Genomic DNA, 18,028 nt, shown 5'->3' on the forward strand with positions numbered 1-18,028 from the left:
GATGAATTCTTTACCAAATATATCCCCAAAAGTCGATAATGCCCCTCTACAAGCTCATCATTAATAATATATGTAGGGCCACTATTTTTATTTCTCATCATGAATAATATGTAGGGCGACTACTTATATTTTTATTTTTTATTTTCTCTCATCATTTTTTGTGTGACTGCTTAAACTCAACTATCATTATCTTTTTATTATGCATAACCATCTTTTATATATTTACTCCAATTAAGTTCATGAATCAAAACATTCAGTCTTCCAAGTTCATATACAGCCGTGATTTTCATGGATTTCTCCTTACTTGATCTTGTGAGTTCTTCAATAGCAGGAGCAGTAATATTAATGTTTATAGTACTATTCATGTCCCTCTATTATTTCAAAGTGTTCCTCTTTCTTGGTGGTGCTGGACGACAACATCCTAAACCGCCGGAACCACGCGGAGCATGGCCTGTGCTGGGCCACCTCCGTCTTCTCCGAGGTCCCAAACCTTTCCACATAACATTGTCTGAGATGGCAGACAAATATGGCCCAATTTTCAGAATCCGTCTTGGACTTCGCCGGGCCATTGTGGTTAGCAATTGGGAGTTGGCCAAAGAACTGTCCACCACTCACGACCTAGCCGTGGCATCACGGCCTCAAATGCTGGCAGCAAAGTACTTGGGGTACAACTATGCCATGTTTGCTTTCTCCCCCTACGGGTCGTATTGGCGTGAGATTCGAAAAATTGTGTCCTTGGAGTTGTTGTCTGCTTGTCGCCTTAACTTGCTCGGACACGTAAGGGTGTCCGAGACAAGAGCGTCAATCCAACAACTCTATAAGTTGTGGGCGGATAAAAGAGATGACTTCACTTTGAACACTCATACTAGTGGTGTCTTGGTCGAGATGAGGAGATGGATATTGGACTTGACCACAAACGTGATCTTTATGATGATCTTTGGAAAAAGATATTCGGGAGATGATCTTGCTAAGGAGGAAGCTCGAAAGTGTCAAATGATTTTAAAAAGGTTCACATATTTGTTTGGTGCAAATGTGATGGGAGACATGATACCATGGCTTCGATGGTTAGATATAGGAAATCACGAAAAATCCATGAAAAAAACATCAAAAGAATACGATAATCTTTTGAGGCAGTGGCTAGAAGAGCACCATGATCGACATATGGACAGTAAAGCTCAGGGCAAGAGGGTCGAACAAGATTTTATGGATGTGATGATTTCAATGCTTAAAGATGCCGATATTGATGGTTACGACGCTGATACCGTTACCAAAGCAACATGTTCGGTATGCCTTAATACTTTTTTAATCATGTTTATATAAAATTATTAAGCAAAAAACACAGCATATAAAAAAACAATCTCTTCTGCTAATATATAATTGAAAGGTTAAATAAATCATTCCATTATTGTATTTAAAATTAGTATGAAATATTTTTATACAAATTTGTCAAAATTTATAAATGTAGAGAGAAAGAGAATATAGAGAAAGGAGTTGGATACATTTTAATTTTGTTTAAAAAATATGTAGATTATTTTTTTTAACTAGATATTTTCAGTAAACAACTGTTAACATAAATGATATGTCAAAAAAAAAAAATAGAAATTAATTCAGTTTATATAAAAATCATGAATCAAACAAAACAAACATAACAGTGAAATTATAAAGAATATTCTAATTAAGCTGAATCAATTAAGCTAATGTTTTGAACTTTTTGATAAAATGTAATTTATATATGTTTTTGCAAGTTTTGGCCCAAGTATATAATCTATGAACTTTTTTTAGGATCAAGTATAGTGACTTAATGTGATGTAATGGTAAATATATATATAAATTACATGGTTTTATAGATTTTGAATTTTGGAGGAGCAGAATCCACCGCCTCCATGATTACATGGACTATTTGTTTACTCATGAACCACCCCCATGTGTTGAGGAAGGTTGAAGAAGAGTTGGACATATTTGTGGGCAAAGGAAGGCTCGTGGAGGAGTCTGATATTCCCAAATTAGTATACCTCCAAGCTGTTCTCAAAGAATCGCTAAGGTTATATCCACCGGCTCCACTAGGAGGCCCAAGAGAAGTCACTCAAGATTGTATTGTGGGCGGCTATCATGTGGCTGCAGGGACAAGACTTTTCTTTAACCTTTGGAAACTCCAACGCGATCCTAAGATATGGTCAGAACCCCTAGAGTTTCGACCAGAGAGATTCATGACTACCCACAAAAATCTAGATGTTCGCGGCCAGAATTTTGAATTTATTCCTTTTGGCAGTGGTAGAAGAGTGTGCCCTGGAATAAACTTTGGCATGCAAATGGGACACTTGGTCTTAGCTAGCTTGTTGCAATCTTTTCAGCTCTCGAAACCTAACAATGAGCCTACAGATATGACCGTGACTGAAGGAATGACAATGTCCAAAGCTACCCCTCTTGAAATTATCGTCACTCCTAAACTTTCAAACAAACTTTATAAGTGACTCATTACATGAAGCTCGAAAGGTGAAGTACTCTGACTTTATACTTGCAAGTTGAAATGTGTGTTATAAATTGAAATACTTTTATGTTTATCATGTTATTATTTAGTTGAATTTGCAACTCTTTTTATGCAGCAACGAAAATCAAATCTGCCGCACTTAAAAATGAATTTATCAGCGTGTATATTCAACCTTAGCGACACTTAACTAATTAGTGTAAGATGTGGCAAAGTAAGAGATTTTACCGACACAAAACTGTCATAATTGGTGAAAACAACAAAAGATTTACCATAAAATAATATAAAAATATTATATATATTATTAACTCTACAAACTTGGATTAATCTATTACATATAATTCATATTTATATATCATAATCAAAATAAAGGTGAAATCTGTAAGTCAAGCTTATTAATGTTGGTCCAGAAAGAGAATCACTCACAAAACTTTGAGAAATTTTTATAAAATTTAAAAAAAATAATTACAAGAGTTGTTATCTCTCTCTTATTTTTTCTTCATTATTGCAAATATTTTGTTTTCCTCATCATTGCAAATCTGCCATTTTCCTCATTAATGCAGATCTTTCATTTATTTGTAAACGTTGTAACAGTCAAGAGTAATACAACATTCTCCCCCTTAGTCCTGGCGTGGTTCGAGATCACGAACACCGATCAGGTGTTGCATCATCACCAGTTTTGATGCTGGCAAAGCTTTCGTAAGTATGGCGGCCTTCTGTTCATCCGTTCGAATAAACTTTACTTTGATTTGACTTCCTTCAACACACTCTCGAATAAAATGATATTTCATGTCGATGTGTTTGCTACGACCATGAAAAACTGGGTTTTTCATGAGTGCAAGTGCAAATTTGTTGTCGACGTAGAGCTTCACTACCATAGGTTTCGAACCACTTAGTTCAAACAACAATGATTTCAACCAAAGTGCTTGACACGCTGCCGCAGCCATGAACTCTGCTTCACATGAGGATAATGCCATTGTCTTCTGTTTCTGGGAGTTCCACGAAACAAGACTATCGTTAATGTAGAACGCCATGCCCCCCATACTTTTCCGGTCATCTAGGTCACCTGCGAGATCATTATCAAAGTAACTCACTATTTCCTCGTCACCGCCTCCTTTTTGAAACACTAAACCTAAGTGTATAGTGCCTTGAAGGTATCGAAGCACCTGCTTCACTGCCTTATGATGTATCTCAGTTGGCCTCTCCATGAATCTACTAACAACACCAACAACATAAGAAAGATCTGACCTTGTATGAAGGAGATATCGCAAACAACCAATGACTCTTCGATATTTAGTTGCATCAATCGGTTGTCCTTCGGGATTCTTATAGAGTTGAGCCCTATGCTCCATTGGTGCCTTTGTTGAGTTACAATCAAGCATTCCAACTTGGTTTAGCACCTTTTTTTGCATATATTGTCTGCTTGATCGAGACACCTCCTTCGAACTGATCTACTTCGATTCCAAGGTAGTATGAAAGCAATCCGAGATCACTCATCTCGAACTCCCCCATTATTTGCTTCTTGAAAAGTTTGACACCCTTTGAATCTCCACCTATTAAAATAAGATCATCCACGTAAATACCAACAATAATTCAGGTATTAGCGTTGCCTCTTGTGTACACTGCTTGCTCCTGTGTACACTTTTCGATGCCCATTTTCTTCAAACTTTTGTCCAACTTTAGATTCCACGCACGAGGAGTTTGCCTTAGGCCATACAATCCCTTTGTTAATTTAAGCACCATACTCTCCTTCCCTATTGCTTTGAATCCTTCCGGTTGAGTTACGTACACTTCCTCTTCTAGTTCTCCATTGAGAAAAGCTGATTTTACATCAAGATGATATATTTTCCAACCACAATTGGCTGCCAAGGCAAGAATGACTCGAATTGTGTCCATTCGAGCAACTGGAGTGAAGGTTTCTTCGAAGTCAATGCCTTGTCGTTGCACATATCCATTTGCAACTAAACGAGCTTTGTGTTTGATCACCTCACTATCTGAGTTTTTCTTGAGCTTAAATACCCATTTGAGTCCAATTATATTGTGTCCGACTGGCAATGGGACGAGAGACCATGTCTCATTCTTCTCGATGGCTTCAATTTCTTTAGTCATTGTTTCTTCCCATTGTGTCTGTCCAACCGCTTTATTGTAGCAAGAAGGTTCCTCCGTCTGTGCTAACATCAACTCTTCAAAATCAAGTGTCACTCGAGGTGCTTCTTCTAAGATATCATTCATGTTCTTGTATCGAACATGTCCTTCATCACTCCCAATGTGTCCACCTGACCATGGAGTGGGTAAACCATCGCCTTGGTCTGTTTGTTCAGTCACTTGCTCGAGCTGTGGAGGATTCGAGACAGCCTCTTGGAACATTTCTGAAGTATATTGTCCTCTTGTCGATCCACTCTCAAATGGGATCGTTCGAATTCCAACATGCTCGTGATTAACCTCTTCGTAAACTTTGAAGGGTTGATCACTCTTTTCATCTTACCAATCCCATGCTGCACTTTCTTCAAACACAACGTCACGACTCACATGGATCTTGTCATTTTGTGGTTCGAGCAACCTGTGTGCCTTACTTCCTTCTTCGACACCTAAATAGACAAACGACTGACTTTTGTCGTCTAACTTTTTTATATGGGGAGTAGTCACATTGGCATGCGTAGTACACCCAAAAACACGAAGGTGTGCTAGGTGTGGCTTTATTCCAGTCCACATCTCAAATAGAGTTTTGTCTCGAACAACTTCGGTTGGAACCCGGTTGAGAAGATAGACTGCACGAAGAATTGCCTCCCCCCAATACTTGCTCGGGACTGCCATGCTTTTGAGCAATGACCTAGCCATGACCATCACTATTCGATTACGCCTCTCCACCACACCATTTTGTTGAGGAGAGTATGGTGTTGTGAATTGTTGCTCTATCCCTGCTTCTTCACATATCTCTCTAAATTCCCTCGAGAAGAATTCACCTCCTCTATCTAAACGAAGTACTTTTATTCAAAGTCCGGTCACATTCTCGACCAATTGCTTCGTCTTCTTAAATGAAGAGCATGCTTTGTCCTTTGTTTTCAACATATGGAGCCACATCCACCTAGAATTATCATCAATAATCAACATGAAGTATCGATTTTCTCCTGGGTTTGATGGTGTGATTGGCCCACATAAGTCAATGTGCACCAATTCGAGTGGCTTTTTCGCTCGAAACTTGGCTTTTAACGCAAACGATTGTCTCGTTTATTTTGCAACTAGGCATGTTCGACAAAGTTGTTTTAGAGGAGAAATTTTTGGAACACCAGCAGCCATTCCCTTATTTATGAGGGACTTTAGTGCTTGGAAGTTAACATGACCGAGACGAGCGTGCCATAACCATGTTGGATCTTTAAGATTAGCTAAAAGACAAACCGTTTTTACTAATTTCAAGCAAATTTGATATAGTCGATTATGCGTTCGTCTCACTTTCATGATAAGGCATGAAGGGTTCTTAGAGAAGACTTCAAGCTCTTCTCCGTCCATCACCACCCTGTGACATGTCTCGGTAAGTTACCCGAGACTCACTAGATTACTTTTTAAAGAAGGAATGAAAAAACTCCCTCGAGAAGCCACTAGTCGCCATTTTTGCATTCAAACATGATAGAACCTTTACCACAAATTTATACCGTGGAACCATCTCCGAACTTCACCTTTCTAGTGACTGCCTCGTCTAGTTCAAAGAACTTCTCTTTATCGCCAATCATGTGATTGCTAGCGCCATTGTCCAAGAACCAAGCATCTCTTGATGTCTCATCGTTCTTAACTTCTATAATTTCTGGAGTCAGCTTCATTTCATTCAGCATGACAACATTGATTGGCAGAATCTCCTCCGAGATTGCCATAAGCAATGCTGGTTCGACGTTGTCTGCGTGGATAAGGTGTGATACCTCGTTCTTCTTTACTCGACATTGTGTTGAGTAGTTTCCCATCTCGTTTCAATTAAAACAACAAATGTGACTCTTGTCTCGAGGAGCTCCTCGACCACCTGAACCACCTTCTTTGTCTTTCCGAGACGGTGCTCCTCGTCCTCCTCTTCCTTGGCCTCTACCTCGGGTTCTACCTCCTTGACCACGGGTACCACTATCTGTGGAATCCTTTTTCCACTGGTTCAACGAGTCTTCCTCGTCCTTTTTCAACCGTGCCTTCCACTCCTCTTGAGTGAGTAGCACTTGTCCTTCGTTTCCTCCAAAGTTTGTGTTTTTCTTACGTGTACGCTCCTCGAAGACCTTCAGCCTTCTAACAACTTCCTCAAATGTTAACGTCTCGAGGTTGTAAAACTGCTCGATGCCGTCTACCACACTGATAAATCTTTCTGGCACAGTGTCGAAGAGCTTCTTTACTATCGCAATATCATTTAGTGTTTCTCCAAGGCTTGAGTACATGACTGATATGGATGTGAGTCGACCAGCATATTGATCGAGCGACTCACTGTCGTTCATATGCATCCTATCAAACTCACTCTTCAATGTCCGCAATCGTGCATTCTTCACTCGGTCTGCGTCGACGAACCTCGTCTTGAGACAATCCCACACTTCCTTCGTCGTCTTCTTATTTTCCACCTGCATTAGAAGATCCTCCGAAAGTGCTTGTAGAAGATGTGACCTCGCCTTCTTATCAAGTTTGACATTAATCTTTGTGCCTTCTACTGACTCGACTGCCTCCCATACTCATTGGTCCTGCATCATAGCCTGTACACGAATCACCCAACTGATGTAGTTCGTGTGTGTTAGCTGCAGATAGTGGAATATGCCATTGTTTTGTTGCGCCCTTGATGATCCTACACCCTTCGACATTTGATCCCACCGGATAATTTTTAGCATTCACTTGATGCTCTGATACCAAATGTTGGCCCATGAAAAGAATCACTCACAAAACTTTGAGAAATTTCTATAAAATCTTAAAAAAATAATTATAAGAGATATTATATTTTCCTCATTATTGCAAATATTTTGTTTTCCTCATCATTGCTTTCCTCATTAATGCAGATCTTCCATTTATTTGTAAACGTTGTAACAGCCAAGAGTAATACACCAATTAATTCCTCAATGAAAAATCCTATTTTAACACTAGGATACTTCATAATTTCTTTTTGATATAAAACTTTAAAATTAAAATATTAGACAATGCAAAAAAAATCAGCTATCTCGTATGATCATATCCCTTATCAAACTTTGTTTTAATCACCACAAATAAACTATATCACCTAAAACCAAATATTAAAAATATCGTTCTTGTCCTCTTAAACATGTAATTCACCACAATCATACAAAATGAAGTATATCAGTTCATGTCAACGTACTAGTTGTCACAAGGGAAAGCAACGCAGTAGATTTTTACTCAATTTTCCAACCCCTTATGAGGCTTGTTTCGCTCACCAAAACAATCAGCCAACTCACCAACACAATTTATAAAATATGAAAGACAAGAGAGACACAGATTACGGGCCACGCTCAACTTTATAATTTTATTTCGCTCACAAATAACAATTACAAAGAGGCTACAAACACTTGGCTATACACAAAAGGACTCTCACTAGTTGGGGGTATTTTCTACCAAAACTCAACCAAACGTCCTTGTGCAGCTCAAGAGGTATTTATAGCCCTATGGATAACAATCAGCTTAAATGAAAATAACCAACTCCGCAGAGTAGGGGAAAATCGCCTGACAGTTATTGTTGGACGTGGATCTCCATCGGTCCTAACTGATGCTGGGCAGCTGGACGTGGGTCTCCATCGGTCCTAACTATTGTTGGGAGGTTGGACGTGGGTCTAACTGCAAGTAGTGGGTCTTAACTGCCCCACTACTCCAGTCCCACTTCCTCCATCGGTCCCAACTGTTGTTGGGCTGCTGGACGTGGGTCTAACTACAAGTAATGGGATGTAACCACCCACTATGCCCACGTTTTCCACCAATCCCAACTGCTCCCGACATTTTCGCCACATCTGCCCATCATGCCGACTTTTCCGGGTCTTCTCACAACCGTCACAAGTCAGCTTGATTCTTTCCACGCATCCTCTCAATGCACCAAATGTTGTCATCCTTTTGTGCCTAGGTCACACGCACACGACCACACTTAGGCACTTGCTCGGTCCTAGCACTCCACAATCATTCCTAGACAAACGCATGCTAACATCCTTCTCTCGGTCCTGGTATTCCACACTCATGCCATGACATAAACTTTGATCACTTAGCACTTCGCATCTCTAGTGCCCATGTCGCACGCCCGCGACACTCTTTTCGGGCACCTCTCGGTCCTGGCCATCCACAATCAAGCCAAGACCGATGCCACATTTTAAGGTTGTAACACTAGTGTAGAAGAGGAAAATATTGATAGTTTTTCTTTATCGTCAAAATAAATAAAATTTTATTAAAGCGTCGAAAACAATAGCAAGAACTAACAAAGATTAACGATGGAAACAACGACTAGTGAAAAGTCTAACTACCGTGCTATTTACCCAATACCAACATTTTTTTCACAACTATTTTCATCCTTATATTAATATTTCATTTGCTTCTTTGATAGGTAGGCTATAATTTGTTTCAGCTTCAGTTTTGATCATGCATCTTTTAAATTATTCGCAAATTCATGACTTGGTTATGTAAGTTCATGTGGTGTTTGATAAAATTAATGCGTCATTCAAAACCCTTGTTTGTTATCTTGGGCCTTGGAGTCTAGGACTCATACTTTTTGATCTATTTAATATAAATTTCCTTGACTAGCATCCAGTCAAAGTTTTTGAAATGCAGGAATGATTGAACCAATATACACAGTTGCATCTGACAGTGAAACTACCTGAGTAGAAAAGTCTTTAACTACTTTTCCAGAAAACTTTTCCCCCAATGCAGTGTTGTTGTATGTAAGGGGATACAAATAAGTCAGCTCCTCATAAACACTATTATTGGTTGTGTAATAGTGTTACGATTATGAAATCAGACTAACCCATGCAGTTATATATTTTCTAAGGAAAAGACTATTAATCTTTTATAAAATCAGATGATGGACACCATATAATAATTATGGATGGAACCATTACTTTTGAAGCGTTGAAAGTTGGTCTTCCTAAACATGGAACTATTCTTCGGAACAATTGATTATCTTGAGTTTATCTCTGCTACTATACATATCAATATGATTAAAAGAGAAGACCATTTGTTTAAAGACTTTGAATATTTTGATTTGGAGAAGAGCATTTCAATTTTCTTTATCTCAATCAGGGCAGCTTTAAGAGTCTTAAAATAAGAGTTTGAGATAAATTTGATTGAATTGAAATGGAGTCATAGTGTTCTAAAAAAACATAGCTTTGATTATCACTAGTAAAAAAAGGCATCAGTAAGGGCTAACGCCGTTACAGAAAGCACTATAAACCGTTACTATTGATCTTCAGTAAGGGCATATAACACCGTTACGACTCGTTACAGATACGCACGTTACAGATAATTACGAACTATTAGTAACGGCTATTCAACACTGTTACTGTTATCAGTATCTATAACGACACTAAAACCGTTACTGTTATGATTATCTGTAACGGCACTTTAATAGGAGAACCGTTACTGTTATGATTATTTGTATCGACACTTGAATAGAATAACCGTTACTATTATTAGCATCTGTAACGACACTTGAATTAAAGAACCGTTACTGTTATTAGCATCTGTAACAGCACTTGAATTAAAGAACCGTTACTGTTATTAGCATCTGTAACAGCACTTGAATTAAAGAACCGTTACTGTTATTAGCATCTGTAACGACACTTGAATTAAAGAACCGTTACTGTTATTAATATCTGTAACGACACTTGAATTAAAGAACCGTTACTATTATGAGGAATCTGTAACAGCATTCTTAATTATAAAACCATTACAGAAATTTTTAATATTTCATTTTTTATTTTAATTATTAATTCAAAATACCCAAATGCACAAATTTTGCCTGTAATCCGAAAATAGACAAATTTTATAATCCAAAATACCCAAAAATCTCATTAATTCAAAATACCCAAATATCATAATTCTAAATACCCAAATATCATAATTCAAAATACTCAAATATCATAATTCAAAATACCCAAATATCATAATTCAAAACACCTAAAATACACAAAATACCCACAATCAAGTAGGAGGTGGAGGACGGGGAGGAAGGCCACTGGGAAACATAGATAACATCATTGCCATCTGATTCTTCATCTGAAGCATTTCTTCCCTATATTGGTCACGTTCAGCCTCAGAACGCAGTCTCTCAGCCTCGCAACGCTGTCTCTCAGCCTCAATAACTTTACGTGACATTTGTCTCTCAACCTCAATCTCTTCACGCGACAGTCGTCTCTGAGCCTCAATCACTTCACGCGACAGTCGTCTCTGAGCCTCAATCTCCTTTCGCAGCTCTATCTTCTCTGCTTCACGCTCCTCTCAAAACTTCCTCATCTCCAATTCACGTTCCTCTCGTATTTAGCGCATTTCTTCTTGTAGAACTTGGTTTTCCTCGCGTAATTGTTGAGTGTCAGTGCGATGATGACTGCTCGAAGAACCTCGAGCATCTGCTCTAAACGATGTTGGTCGTACGCCTACCCCTATACCTACAACTCTACCATGTCCTTGAGACCTGTAAGTGTACTTTGTCAACTGCAGTTCATTTCTAGTCGGGTCTTCTTCTATACCAGTGCGCAACGCAGACTACAAACACAATTATTTTTGGATTAGTACAAACACAAATTAAACATATAAAATAAACCACACTTACCACTTTCTCAATAATAATATCGGGGATCTCTGGATGTGGATCCTGTAGACTTAGTTTCTTACCATATAAATTTTTAATACTAAATTTGTTCCAGTTATCACCCCGAGATTCATGAATCAATTTCGTTTTCTTGGGCATGTACTTTGTCAAACAAATTTCCTTTAGATCTCGTGCCTGCAATTGAATTTCGGAACCCGATAGTAGAACAGGAGAACCTCTATGCTCAGTACGCCCGTCAAACGTATCAGTCTCTTTGCGCCAACGGTGATTAGGCGAGAGGAATCGTCGATGACTCATGTAACACTCCTTCTGGTAATTTGTCAACCTCAATGATGCGGTGTTCTGATTAAAACATGGACATGCAAATTTCCCTTTTGTACTCCATCTAGACAAATTTGCATATGCGGGGAAATCATTAATAATCCACATAAGAGCTGCCCGCAAGTTAAAAAAGTATTTTTTGCTTGGTCCGTATGTCTTCACACCAGTATGCCACAATTCCATCAACTCTTCAATAAGTGGCTCAAGATATAAGTCAATGCAATCTCCCGGACCCTTTGGTCCGGGAATTAACATGGACAGAAGAAAGTTGCTGGTGTTCATACATATAGTGGGAGCGACATTATATGGGATGAGAATTACTGGCCAAATGTTGTACAATGTTTTCCCGTTTGCAAAGGGTTGGAATCCGTCACTTGCCAAAGAAAGTCGCACATTTCGAGGGTCTGCTGCAAAATCTGGATACAAGTTATCAAAGGTCTTCCATGTCATTGAATTAGCCGGATGCCTCATCACATCATCTTCAGAATTATTATCTTTATGCCAAGTCATCATTGGAGCGGTTTTGGAACACATAAAAAGTCTTTGCAACCTCAGTTTTAATGGAAAATATCGCAACACCTTATTGGGAATAAACTTGCCATTCACTTTTTTACGAATTGCACTAGTAGATGGATTGATTTTCCATCTGGACAGCCCACAAACTTTACAATTCTGTAAAGCATTATGTTATTTACGAAAAAGCATGCAATCATTCTTACACGCATCAACTTTTTCGTACGATAGACCCATGTCTTTAATAAATTTCTTACACTCATAATATGAATTTGGCAACTGATTAGGAACTGGTAGAATTTCATCCTTCAATAATCCCAACAATAAATCAAATGACGTGTTTGTCCACTGACCTACGTTTTTTAAGTGAAGAAGTTTAAGAAGAGATGAGGCTTTAGAAATACGAGAACCTTCGTATAAAGGTAGTTTCGAATCATCCAACAATTTGTAAAATTCCTTAGCATCATCAACGGGATGGTCATTTTCACTAGGTTGATCATTGTCATTAGGGTACAAATCAACGATAATATCTTCCATTAGGTGATCCTCACAAACGTCAACAGGTTCGTCGATTATATTAGTCTCGTTATTTTGTTGTACATCATTCATCAGTTCTTCTGCAAACTCATCATCTGATTCATCTTCATCACTCTCACTAGCAGCAATTACACTCTCATGTTCAATTTTATGTTCATCGTGAAAATACCAAAAACCATAGTTCTGTCTGATGCCGAATACAATCAGATGAGTTCTAACAACAAGTTTATTCTCATATACTCGATTTGCACACTTTACACAAGGACATGCAATTGAAGATCTACTCGTGGATTTTTCAGCAAATTCTATGAACTTGTCAACCCCTTCGATATATTTTGGATCAGTACGAAGTATAGTCATCCATGTTTTGTCAGGAACTTCCATTGGACTAGACAAAATATTACTAAGTCAAATAAAGTATATCTTTCCTAAATCATTCATATACATAGCTAGTACAATAATCTTAAACACAATCCAAAAATATAACATACAAATAATCTAACATATCTAACATATATACAATCCAACAATCTATCATAATCTAAAATGTCTAAACTCCAATCTAATTATCTAACATAATCTAACATGTCTAACCTCCAATCTAATTATCTAACATACAATTTAAAAATCTAACATATCTAACCTACAATTCAATAATCTAATTAACCTAAAATCCAATAATCTAACAACATACAATCATATTATGTATCGTAATCTAACATATTATGAAGTTAGTTTAAGAACTAACCTGATGCACGGAATAAGAATCGAAGAAGAATGGAAGATGGATTGGACGGCAACGGAAGAACCTAAAAAAAAGATAAATCTTTGTTGAATTGAAAAATTGGCTTATACATAAATATAAAAATTGCAACATTTAAATGCTTTCCCTATAATTTTGAACCAATCCACCAAAAATAGACAAAAATTCAGACCACAAAAAGAATACCAATAACCACGCAAAATATGTTATCAGATTTAATCTCAAGTCAAATATACATCATCCTATTTTACCACAAAAAGTATACATAAATCACTAGTGATTTTTTCATCTGTTTGTCCTATTTTACAAAATGACAGAAAAGAAAAGGGCAAGGCTTTTTGGAAGGGTATGGGTGTGAAGGTGGAAGAGATAGGCTGACTTTAATCACACGTAAGCAATGATTTTGTCTTCTTTGGGTAGTAAATCATTGTTAAATCAAAGCCTAACTAATTAAATAATTCAGTATTCTAATAATAATAATTTAAATATACAACCCACCCACCTATTCCCAATTCCCATCCTACAACAATGTCCACCCACCTATTCCCAATTCTCATCCTACAACAATGTGCCTTAACAAATCAGATAGTTATCTTAGCTTAACAAATCAGATAGCTATCAAAGTCAAGCTTAACAATTTGCCTAAACACTAAACCCTAGATAGCTATTCAATTAGAACACCCAAGAGCATATCAGGTTAATAATTTTAGAGAAAAGATTGAATAATACAATATTATGTAGTAAACCTAGAAAATAGTTGAAAAAGAAATATTTAGAAAATAGATAAAGAAGCTGATTTTGATTTTAATTTTGATTTAATTGAAAGAACATACCTAGCGGCGGCGAAGAAACCTAAATAACAAATATGAAAAGAATAACAATCATTTGTCAATCTCAAATCTATGTTTACAGGAGCGATGAACTTACTCTTTGATGCTGTAAACGGAGAAGGAAAGAAGATGAACGGCGATTGATCGACGGAGACGCGGCGAATGACGGAGGAGATCCGATTGAACCCGGCGGAAGAGAGAGAAGAAGAAAACTTACCTGATTGCCGGCGAATGATCGACGGCGGCGACTTCAACCGACGGCGGCGATTTCAACTGATGCTTGCGGAGAAGAAGAAACGGGAGCGCGAAGAAGAGAGAAGAAAGAGAGAAGGAAAAAAGAAAGCAATATGGATGATTTTATTTCTGAGTATCTATAACGGCACTGTCGTGAGCCGTTACAGATAACTCTACAAGAAAACGAACCTCCAGATAAGCTTTCTGTAACGGTTATATAATGATACCGTTACAGATATACCTAAGTTTTTGTAACGGTGATATGACAAAACCGTTACAGATAAGAACCTTTGAATCGTTTCTTTAAATGCGTTTTCTGTAACGGTTATATAATGATGCCGTTACATATATATACTTCAACTTTTGTAACGGTGATATGACAAAACCGTTATAGATAAGCACCCTTCAAATCGTTTCTTTAAATGCGTTTTCTGTAACGGTTATAGAATGATGCCGTTACAGATATATCTCAGCTTTTGTAGCGGTGACATGACAAAACCGTTACAGATATCTTAACTAAAAAACGAAAAAGAGATTATCTATCTGTAACGGTGACTCCTATCTAAGAGTCGTTACAGACATATATAATCAGTAATAGTTGTATATAGCCGTTACAAATATATTTCTATCAGTAACGGTGAAATACCATCGTTACTGATAGGAATATATCTGTAACAGCTATATGCAGCCGTTACTGAATTTCATTACCGAAAGCGCTTTTTCTCCTAGTGTATGGTCTCTAATTTGAATATCTATTAAAACTCTTGACAGGTATATATATTACTAATGAAGAGCTCTAACCTGCTCTGATAAAATATAATGTTAGAATAAATAAAGAGATTGTATTAGAATGTTATTTATTGAATTACATAAGTTATGTCTATTATATAGACATTACATTGAGCTTGTAAGGAAACTAATAATATAATATAATATAGTATACTAATGATATTATCACAATTTATAATATTGTGATAATATCTTACATATATATTATCTTATATTCTAACAATCCTCCTCAAACTCAAGATGGAAAACGCTTGATCAACTTGAGGTTGAAGACGAGATGATGAAATGTTGATGTTGTATTCTTTAAGATTCAAAAACCCGTGAGCTCCATCTAGTTAAATGATGGTAGTGTGTTGACGGATAAACCAACGAAGAGGTAAATCCCATGGGAATAGAATGCTGGGGTGGAACAACAACCGAATGAACTCCAAAGTTATTCGCGAGTCTCAAAATTCATCCAACGACGGGATGGTAGTGTGTTGCATTAAAGAAAACCAGCGAAGAAGGTATGTAGAATCCCATGGGAATTGAATGTTGGGTGAAACAACACCTGAAAAACTCATCTTAACAAAAGAATGACAGTGTGTTGACTAAATAACTAGTAAAGAATCACATATAATTAGATTATGATAAATAAAAATAAGGCATTGACTACTTGGATAAACCAACAACTGAATACAAAACTCAGAAAATATGATTGCCGAAGAATGTAAGAACATCAACAGAATTATTTGAAAGAACAAAAAATATTATTGAAAAATATAATAATATAATAATGATTAGAGCCCTCCATCAATATCTTATATATATTTTATCTTATATTCTAATATATAACATGGATGATATAATTTTTTGGGGGAAAAACGATTTAGCGTCATTTCATTAAAAATTCCCAAAAACGGGAAAAAAATCACGAGTTTAAGAGATCATTCTAGACAGGTCTAGAATGATTTTGAAGTCGTAACATTCTGAATAAAAACTAAAAAAACTAAAAACGTAAATGAATTATCTAATTACAATGTTTTCAATTCTAGTGAGTTTAAAAAACGGTAAATTCCAGTTCCTGCAGATATTCCAGTTCTGCTTCGTACTTGGAATTCTTCTAACATGGATGATATAGTTTAAAATTAAGATTTTAGAGTTCGTTATTTTATGAGTTTATGTTTAGTTAATGTTAACAAGATTGCATGCTTCTACGCTTTTTACAAAAGAAAAAAAATATATTTACAATCATTCCATTAACTAAATTTACTTTTTGAGAGGTAGGTAAAGATTTGCTATTCTCATTTATTTTGCCAGTGGATACATTGACTCACTAGCATCCATTTTTACAAGTCTTCTTTGAAAAACTAGGGAAGGGAAGCTGAAAATTGAGTGAAATAAAGGTTGTAACACTTTGTATTGAACAATCCACTTTGAGGTATAACATGTTTGAAAAAACTTTTAATAGAGGCAAAAAAGATTGAGCATTCCTAACTTTGTGTTTCACCTTACTGTTTGTGCATCATACATTCATCCATGTGGTTTGATGATAAGCTAGATTACACTTATGTGAAGAGGAGAACTAAGAGATGCATTTGAACCGACCACCAAAATGTCTATTATATTTAATTTTATGTCTAAATTTACTTGTTACTAAAATAATAGTGATTATTCTTATTATTATAGTATAAAATCATAATAATATAATTCTAATTTCAATTTCAATTTCAATTTCAATTTCAATTTCAATTTCAATTTCAATTTCAATTTCAATTTCAATTTCAATTTCTATTTCTATTTCTATTTTTATTTTTATTTCAATTTCAATTTTTATTTTTATTTCTATTTCTATTTCTATTTCTATTTCTATTTCTATTTCTATTTCTATTTCTATTCATAGATTTAAAAAAATATATATAATAAAACAATTTAAATATATATTATTTATATTATTAAAATATTAATTTTACCAAATATAGTAGGATATACCTCAGGTTTCAAAAGTTGTCTATAGTTCTATTCTCGTTAGAAAAAAAAATCGGTTCAAAATAATAATTTTCTAAATTAAAAAATAAATATAGGTTCGACATGTTATAAACTTCATAAATTAAAAAAAATATCGGTTTAAAATTTTAAGTTCCTAAATTAAAATTTTTTATATCGGATCAAGATGCTAACTTATTAAAATAAAATAAAAATATCGGTTTGACATTTTAAAACCTAAATTCATAAAATAAATTATCGGTTGAACACGTTTATCATGTTGTAAATGATAAAATAATAAGATATATTGTTTGAAAAAATATAAAAAATAAATAAATATTAAAATAACAATTTCGAGCCAAAAAAATGAAATTAAAAATTATAAAATTACAATATTTTTTTAAATTCTATTGAAATTTTAATTTAAATGACATATGAAACATTAGAATTGAAATTAACTCCAATTTTTTATCAACTAAACATTTTTTTCTTACTCATGTTCACTTGCCATTTTAGTCTTGATTCATCTCTCATATATTCTCATTGACATATTCAATTATTCAATTTCATTAGGTCTAGACACATGACATTCTTCGGATTAGAAATTTTTTTTAAACATAAAATGAAAAAAAATGATTGTTAATTATTTTGAGAAGGTAATGATTATCTATATAATCATAATAATGCTTAAACCATCTACACGCTCTCCACAATGCTCCGGGTTTTGTCTAAATCTCGCGAATCCTGTTGCTCCATTTTTATTTCAGTATAAATTTAATTATTTGATTTTTCTCTACCTCTTTCCTTTGTCTGATGCTGATTAG

General features: G+C 35.7%; 2 protein-coding genes across 2 annotated transcripts; one reads left to right on the forward strand and one right to left on the reverse strand.

Moving 5' to 3' along the window:
- Positions 1 to 253: 253 nt before the first annotated feature.
- LOC124921866 (cytochrome P450 CYP82D47-like) lies at positions 254 to 2,586 on the forward strand. The gene is made up of 2 exons (XM_047462564.1): positions 254 to 1,284; positions 1,848 to 2,586. Exons 1-2 carry the CDS (start codon positions 289 to 291, stop codon positions 2,469 to 2,471), a joined length of 1,620 nt encoding a protein of 539 aa, XP_047318520.1. The 5' UTR covers positions 254 to 288; the 3' UTR covers positions 2,472 to 2,586.
- Positions 2,587 to 3,105: 519 nt separating this feature from the next.
- LOC124919365 (secreted RxLR effector protein 161-like) lies at positions 3,106 to 3,837 on the reverse strand. The gene has a single exon (XM_047459599.1). The coding sequence runs from the start codon at positions 3,835 to 3,837 to the stop codon at positions 3,106 to 3,108; it is 732 nt and encodes a 243-aa protein (XP_047315555.1).
- Positions 3,838 to 18,028: the final 14,191 nt, after the last annotated feature.

Source organism: Impatiens glandulifera, chromosome 1, assembly GCF_907164915.1.
Source record: "Impatiens glandulifera chromosome 1, dImpGla2.1, whole genome shotgun sequence".
NCBI lineage: Eukaryota > Viridiplantae > Streptophyta > Magnoliopsida > Ericales > Balsaminaceae > Impatiens > Impatiens glandulifera.

Excerpts from the sequence above, each read along its gene's own strand:
- LOC124921866 (XM_047462564.1), top strand. The coding sequence starts at position 289 with ATGGATTTCTCCTTACTTGATCTTGTGAGTTCTTCAATAGCAGGAGCA. Across the intron at positions 1,285-1,847 it reads TTACCAAAGCAACATGTTCG|ATTTTGAATTTTGGAGGAGC; the intron begins GTATGCCTTAAT and ends ATGGTTTTATAG.
- LOC124919365 (XM_047459599.1), bottom strand. The coding sequence starts at position 3,837 with ATGGAGCATAGGGCTCAACTCTATAAGAATCCCGAAGGACAACCGATT.